Below are 8,658 nucleotides of genomic sequence, written 5' to 3'. Positions count from 1 at the left end.
TGTCATGCTGTGGAGTGGAGAAAACGATGTAACTGACTGTGTGGTGTTATTATTGTCATCTCAGAACACTGACACTGTGCTACCCTGCCCCCTTGTGGCCCCAGCCTGATACTACCATTACTCCCCTGCTGGTAAATGCTTGGCCTCTGCTTCGATCCAGGCTTCCTCAGTTGAGTAATGAACAAGACTTGGAAGTATGGTAAGGTGAGCAGTTTGAGATGGGAATAAAGATATTATCTGAGAGATGATAATCAATAAATGAACAAATTAAACATTCAATAGTTCAAGTTTTATTAGTTGTATGTACAGGATACACATGGTATACACCGTCCAATGAAATGCTTACTTGCAGGTTCCTTCTCGACAATGCAACAACAATAAGAAATAATAAAATATAAGAATATGAACATAAAGTTAATAATATGGCCTCCATACCAGTCCTCATATCATATAGAACATTATTTTGATGAAAATATCCTTTATCCTGTTGTGCGGTACATTTGCAGAGCAGGCTCTGTAGAGAGGTCATGTTCAAGAGCATCAAATTCGCTTAATTATTGGTCAGTCATTATTTAGGATACAGGGTAATTGTAGATCAGTCAGTCAGCAGTCGCGGAACGCAATATAGTCGATCTCAAACATGACGGGAGACTGGACCAGTCTGCCTATGGAGGTTAGTTAGGCAACAGTGTGGGTAAAGGGTCAAATAAGAAAGAAAAACCCCAGTCAACTTTATACTAGTTCACCACAGAAAACAAGTGTTTCCTTTGGGATCAACTCTCCCTCCTCAAACATTGAAATGTTGCTCAACAGTTTCTTAGAATAAATTTTTTGGGGGATAAGCCTCTCCGTTCCCTTGCTTACTCTGTGAATATGACGTTTTAGCATACTGGTAGCAGCTTTGAACACTCATGTTCATTATTCTATATTTAAGAAAATAAACAATATTTGACATTTCTTTACAAAGATGATATACACAACAGTGCCTTCACTGGCTGTACAGGGGCATACTGATGAGAGGTGGATGTAGTACAGGTAATATGTATCATATATCAGCCTACACACTGAGTGTACATAACATTATGAACACATGCTCTTTCCACAACATAGACTGACCAGGTGAATCCAGGTGAAAGCTATGATCCCTTATTGATGTCACTTGTTAAATCCACTTCAATCAGTGTAGATGAAGGAGAGGAGACAGGTTAAAGAAGGATTTTTCAGCCTTGAGACAATTGAGACATGGATTGTGTATGTGTGCCATTCAGAGGGTGAATGGGCAAGAACAAATATTTAAGTGCCTTTCAACGGGGTATGGTAGTAGGTGCCAGGTGCACCGGTTTGTGTCAAGAACTGCAACGCTGCTGGGTTTTTCATGCTCAACAGTTTCCTGTGTGTATCAAGAATGGTCCACCACCCAAAGGACATCCAGCCAACTTGACACAACTGTGGGAAACATTGGAGTCAACATGGGCCAGTGGCAGATTATGTCAGCATAGATCATTATCTAGCCATCCCATATCAACCTAGACCAATATGATTATCTAACCATCCCATATCAGCCTAGCCCTAGTATGTCCTCAGTGAGGAAAGTGTGTGTTCAAAGTCTGAACGTAACAATGGTCCTCCTTCTCCTCAGAGCCAATAAGTGATTCTTGTCACAACTCCTCCACGTCTCTCTCCTTCTCCCCCCTCCTTTACTGTCTCTTCTCCCCATCTCATCTGCCACTCTTTACTCAACCCTCAATCTTCTCCTCATTTCCCTTCCTTCTCATCCACACCACTCCTCTTCTCCTTCTCTCCCTCCATCCTGGCTAGGATGTGAAGAACGTTCTGATTGAAGTCGTCTGGCTGGTCAGCAAACACATAGTGACCTCCTCCCCTTATCACCTAGAGAGAAAGAGAGACACAGAGAGAGAGAGAGAGAGAGAGAGAGAGAGAGAGAGAGAGAGAGAGAGAGAGAGAGAGAGAGAGAGAGAGAGAGAGAGAGAGAGAGAGAGAGAGAGAGAGAGAGAGAGAGAGAGAGAGAGAGAGAGAGAGAGAGAGAGAGAGAGAGAGAGAGAGAGAGAGAGAGAGAGATTGAAGTGAGGGATAGAAAGACAGAAAAAGAGAAACACTTCACATCCAAAAACAACAACCGTACATTGCTGTGTGTGAATGACCAGTCTATTTCATAACGCATTCAGAAAACTTGGTACATGAATCATTAACTCACGATGATGTCCACATCTGGTCTGATTTTCCGGACAGTGTATCCCGAGTCGCTGTCGATACTGGATCGGGACCCGTAGATGATGGATATGGGAATGTCTGGTCGGATCTGACCAATACGATCTAACATCGGTCTCTTAGCCCAACCATATGGTACTGTCATGTTCCTAAACGCTGTTTCACCACTATGGACAGAGAATGGGTGTTAGTGTGTGTGTGTGCGCGTACATTTGTGTGTGTGTGTATGTGTGTGTGTACCTACCTGGGTGTCTGTGCGTTAAGATGGTAGATGTAGTCTGATACAGTGTTGTCATCGAACACTGAAGAGTACTTCTGTTTAAAATCTGACCTGATGGTCTGGATCAACATAGGACCTGAGAGAGAGAAGAAGAGGAGAAGGAGGAAGGAATGGATTGGGAGAGAGGATGGGGGGAGGAATGTGGGGAGGAATATATTATATTAACACCTTTGGTTTTGCAACATCTGGTAATTCTTTCAACTTGGGTTTGTGTGGGTGTTTGTGCGCATGCATGTAGTGTATGCGATGTGTGTGTAGTATACGTGCTTGCGGTGTGTGTGTGTGTGTGTGTGTATATCGTACCCAGTGGTCCGGCCAGTCTAAGTCCAGCCAGGGGGTTGAAGGGACTCATGACAGCCCCCATGGCTCTGATCCACACTGGGATTGACTTCTCCTGATCTAGGCTCTCTGGACGGGCCGGGAACCCCCAGGGCTCCACCAGGATCAACTGCTTTACCCTGTAAACACACACAGTGTGAACATGTGTATGAACACACACACACACTACCTCTCCTCGCTCTCCTCTCTCTCACCTGTGTGGGTGTATGAGTGTATAAGCAGCAGCCAGATATCCTCCCAGGTTGTGTCCCATTAGGACTATCTCCTCCAGGCCCATCCTGTCTCTCCACTCATCCAAGGCCCCTAGGAACTGCTCCTCTGCCCCCTGGGGGTCCACGCTGAATAGGGGCCGGCTGCTCTGTCCGAAACCCAGCAGATCCAGGGCATACACGGCTCCACTGCCACACAGAGAGTCCAGGTTCTGGGCCCACAGACCCACACCACCCCCAAACCCATGGAGCAGCACCAGGGGAGGACGGAGCTGGGGCTGGAGAGAGGGCTGGGGAGAAGAGGGATGGGGCTGGGGTGATAGAGAGGGATGGGGCTTGGGCTGAGGCTGAGGCTGGGGTGGGAGAGAGGGATGGGGCTTGGGCAGAGGCTGGGGTGGGAGAGAGGGATGGGGCTTGATGTGAGAGGTGAAGGCTAAGGTCCAGAGATAGTTGCCTTTGGATATCCGGACATGCTGCCTGGAGAATGGGGTCTTCACAGCTGAGAGAAGAGAGAGGGATGGAGGAGAAAGAGAGGGAACAGGGAGGGAGGGAGAGTGTGATAAGAGAGAAGATGAGATGTGCAAGTATGATAGTTAGGAGGGGATACACACACACACTCTTACACTTTAGCATTTTATCTTCTGCATCCTTCAGCTGAGAGAGGGAGGTGGGACACCAGGATGGAAGCCAACTGGAGATCCACCCAGACCTGCACACACACACACACACGTAATGATCACGCTGATATTCTCCAAGAAAACTCAATAAGTGAACTTTGACCTCTAACTAGCTCTGACCAGCTATCACTGAGTCAGACTTCCAAAACAAGACAGCATTATAGAAAACTTCTACAATAATGTCCGCTGTCTACAGTAGTCTAGTTATTTAAATAGTACATGTTTTATTTAAATTAAACAAAGAAAAAACGACATTCAAACCAATGTGCACCAAGGTCTCCCTCTGGCTAAATAGTAAGATACTAATCTATTGGGTAATAATTTCAGTGTAATAAAAACAACTTCCATGATATCTCTCTTAAGTTTAGTTACAGGTTTGAAAAACATTCTGAATGTCACAAAGTTATGTGGCTGGCTACTAGGATGACTGGTGGTTGTGTGTCTGTCTTCATAGTGATATCCAAGGTCAAATAATCTTATCTTCACTGAATTGTCATTCTGTAATAAATACTGTAACTACAGTCAAAGGTCCATGTGATGTAGCGGCACCAAGTTCACAGGAATGAATATTTTCCTTTGTCAAGGCATATCATTTAATAAAAAACAAAAAAACATACATCATCTAAAATATTTCAGTGAACTAAAGGGTTTAATGGAAGAGGCGCAATAGGTGTTTTAATTATAGTACTTCATCAAGTAATTAGGCATTTTAAAATATCGTTTACAACATGTTTACTTTGTAGACATACTGCGCAACGAAGTTGGCTAGCCTATCATTCCTTAAAGCGTATTCTGTAAATTATGGATTTGGAACTCTTTAGAATAGCGCACCATAATAACTTGGTTAAAAGTATCATATTCAAACCTAGGCCTACTCACCCTTGCTCGGCTGGTTGCAGCTCCTTCGACATCCTCCTCATAGTGAACTGTGATGATTATCTGTAATCCACGCAGAGAAACAAGATAGGAGTGGTGATTGGCAAGAGAGAGAGAGAGACTGCCTCACACACACACACCTTTAGGCGCAATAGTAGCTAATAGATATGTTAGAGAAGGAATTGAAATATAATTCGACTCGACGCTGTTTTCTGTCATATCACCGAATTTGTAACTCGCTATGTTATTGGCTGAATTGCAGCAGGTTGCCTATAGATATATAGATCATGCAGTTGATTCCAGCTACAGCACCGGGTAGCCTTCCCTGAAGTAGGATTTCACAGAAGTTAGATTTTTCGGAGAAACTTGCCAACACTGCGCGCCACGCGAACAAGGGAAATCGAGCGGATACTCGTTTCCATGGGTGTTTGCTTTGTTTTAACAAATAGGTGAGAGTCCCATTTGAGACTGTTTTCAGATCATATACATTCTAATCCACTATAAAATACATATCTCTTGCCAGTGTATGCGAACAAGGGAGGGAAGCAGGAAGCATCGACTTTATTTTTCAGTAGTAGGGTACTAGGGGGTAACTAATTGCTGACACAAAAACGCAACTTCTGGAGAAAAAAATGTTATGTGGATGAAGGTCATGCTTAGGCGAATAAACTATAAAGGGAAATGAATGGCTACAGTTTACACTTTTGTAGTTATTGAATGAAATGTTGTTTTTAGAATAGGGGCAATTAGAAGTTTAAGGCATAGGGTTTTACACAAGTGTGTTAAAGTTCATTTAATCAGTTTATTAGGAAATGATTTAGTAAGTAATACTTAAAAGCTAAGTGTAGTTGTCTTATTTTAATTATTTAAATAAAATATGGGGGGGGGGTTCACATGTCACCCTTAATATCCTCACTATGAGGAGAGTCCCTATTTTTAACTCACCTATACATACATTTTCTTTGTTCTTTGTTGTTCCTTTCCCATACAATCCATTATGTACAATTGCAGTAAATATTATTTGAATAATGTAAGATTTTAAATCCCAGCAGTCTTTAAAATGACATACAGGAGCAAAAGGTTTTAATAGTTGTTTTTAATTCATTAAGAAATATATTAATTGGAACATAATATTGGAATGGAATATAATGGCTCCTAACCAATTGTGCTATTTTGTGTGTTTTTTTCGCATTGTTTGGAACTTATTTTGTACGTAATGTTGACGCTACCGTCTCTTATGACTGAAAAGAGCTTCTGGATATCAGAACAGCGATTACTCACCAAAGACAAATATTTTTTATTTAATGAGTCTGACGTGAAGGATATAATGTTGCTCCCGGACAAGGGCCAAATCCCCGTCATTCGCATGAAGAAAAGAAGGAGATACAGGGGGCGGAGATCAGGGTGCCTTGTGAGAATTTGTCTGCGAGTGGGTAACCCGCCTCTACCATCCGTTCTATTGGCCAACGTGCAATCAATGGAGAATAAACTGGATGAGCTCCTTTGGAGACTATCCTACCAACGGGACATTCAAAACTGTAATATCTTGTGTTTCACGAGTCGTGGCTGAACGACGACACGGATAATATACAGTTGGCTGGGTTTTCCGTGCATCGGCAGGACAGAACAGCTACATCCCGTAAGACGAGGGGTGGGGGTGTGTGTCTATTTGACAATAACAGCTGGTACGTGATGTCTAATATTAAGGTAGTCTCAAGGTATTGCTCGCCTGAGGTAGAGTACCTCACGATAAGCTGTAGACCACACTATCTACCAAGAGAGTTTTCATCTATATTTTTTTGTGGCCGTCTATTTACCACCACAAACCGACGCTGGCACTAAGACCGCACTCAACGAGTTGTATAAGGCCATAAGCAAACAAGAAAATGCTCATCCAGAAGTGGTGCTCCTAGTGGCCGGGGACTTTAATGCAGGCAAACTTAAATCCGTTTTACCTAATTTCTACCAGCATGTCACATCTGCAGGGAAAAAAACTCTAGACCACCTTTACTCCACACACAGACACGTGTACAAAGCTCTCCCTCGCCCTCCATTTGGCAAATCTGACCATAATTATATCCTCCTGATTCCTGCTTACAAGCAAAAACTAAAGCAGGAAGTACCAGTGACTTGCTCAATACGGAAGTGGTCAGATGATGCGGATGCTACGCTACAGGACTGTTTTGCTAGCACAGACTGGAATATGTTCCGGGATTCATCCAGTGGCATTGAGGAGTATACCACCTCAGTCACCGACTTCATCAATAAGTGCATCGACAACGTTGTCTCACAGTGACCGTACGTACATTTCCCATCCAGAAGCCATCGATTACAGGCAACATCCACACCAAGCTAAAGGCTAGAGCTGCCGCTTTCAAGGAGCGGGACACTAATCCGGATCCCGCTATGCCCTCAGACAAACCAACAAACAGGCAAAGCGTCAATACAGGACTAAGATTGAATCCTACTACACCGGCTCTGACGCTCGTCGGATGTGGCAGGTCTTGCAAACTATTACAGACTACAAAGGGAAAACCAGCCGCAAGCTGCCCAGTGACGCGAGCCTACCAGACGGGCTAAATGCCTTTTATGCTTGCTTCGAGGCAAGCAACACTGAAGCATGCATGAAAGCACCAGCTGTTTTGGACGACTGTGAGCAAGACCTTTAAACAGGTCAACATTCACAAGGTCACGGGGCCAGACGAATTACCAGGATGTGTACTCAGAGCATGCGTGGACCAACTGGCAAGTGCATTCACTGACATTTTCAACCTCTCCCTGACCAAGTCTGTAATACCTACATGTTTCAAGCAGACCACCATAGTCCCTGTGCCCAAGAAAGCGAAGGTAACCTGCCTAAATGACTACCGCCCTGTAGCACTAACGTAGGTAGCCATGAAGTGCTTTGAAAGGTTGGTCATGGCTCACATCAATAATAATAATAATAATAATAATAATAAACATCAACACCATCATCCCGGAAACCCTAGACCCACTGCAATTTGCATACAGCCCCAACAGATCCACAGATGACGCAATCTCAAATGCACTCCACACTGCCCTTTCCGACCTGGACAAAAGGAACACCTATGTGAGAATGCTGTTCATTGACTACAGCTCAGCGTTCAACAACATAGTGCCCTCAAAGCTCATCACTAAGCTAAGGACCCTGGGACTAAACACCTCCCTCTGCAACTGGATCCTGGTCTTCTTGACGGGCCGCCCCCAGGTGGTAACGGTAGGCAACAACACATCTGCCACGCTGATCCTCAACACTGGGGTCCCTCAGGGGTTCGTGCTTAGTCCCCTCCTGTACTCCCTGTTCACCCACGACTGCATGGCCAAGCACGACTCTAAAACCATCATTAAGTTTGCTGACGACACAACAGTGGTAGGCCTGATCACCGACAACGATGAGACAGCCTATAGGGAGGAGGTCAGATACCTGGCAGTGTGGTGCCAGGACAACAACCTCTCCCTCAACATGAGCAAGACAAATGAGATGATCGTGGACTACAGGAAAAGGAGGGCCGAACACACCCCCATTCACATCGACGGGGCTGTAGTGGAGCGGGTTGAGAGTTTCAAGTTCCTTTTGTCCACATCACCAACAAACTATCTTGGTCCAAACACACCAAGAAAGTTGTGAAGAGGGCACGACAACACATTTTCCCCCTCAGGAGACTGAAAAGATTTGGCATGGGTCCTCAGATCCTGAAAAAGTTATACAGCTGCACCATCAAGAGCATCCTGACCGGTTGCATCACCGCCTGGTATGGCAACTGCTCAGCATCCGACCGTAAGGCGCTACAGAGGGTAGTGCGTACGGCCCAGTACATCACTGGGGCCAAACTTCCTGCCATCCAGGACCTATATACTAGACGGTGTCAGAGGAAGGCCCAAAAAAATTTCAAACACTCCAGTCACCCAAGTCATAGACTGTTCTCTCTGCTACAGCACGGCAAGCGGTACCGGAGCACCAAGTCTAGGTCCAAAAGGCTCCTTAACAGCTTCTACCCCCAAGCCATAAGACTGCTGAACAATTAAT

The 8,658-nt window shown here is 44.6% G+C and overlaps 1 protein-coding gene across 1 annotated transcript; it reads right to left on the bottom strand.

The window, feature by feature from the left end:
- Positions 1 to 1,405: 1,405 nt before the first annotated feature.
- On the bottom strand, positions 1,406 to 3,386 carry LOC121585631 (1-acylglycerol-3-phosphate O-acyltransferase ABHD5; the record flags this gene model as incomplete). The annotated part of the gene is made up of 5 exons (XM_041901953.1): positions 1,406 to 1,890; positions 2,216 to 2,396; positions 2,474 to 2,585; positions 2,813 to 2,967; positions 3,043 to 3,386. Coding segments are annotated over 5 exons (927 nt in total), but the record flags the coding sequence as incomplete, so codon positions are not given.
- Between the last annotated feature and the right edge of the window lie 5,272 nt (positions 3,387 to 8,658).

The sequence above is a fragment of the Coregonus clupeaformis genome, chromosome 17 (genome assembly GCF_020615455.1).
Source record: "Coregonus clupeaformis isolate EN_2021a chromosome 17, ASM2061545v1, whole genome shotgun sequence".
Classification (NCBI taxonomy): Eukaryota; Metazoa; Chordata; class Actinopteri; order Salmoniformes; family Salmonidae; genus Coregonus; species Coregonus clupeaformis.
This window is presented reverse-complemented; position numbering and strand designations above follow the sequence as displayed.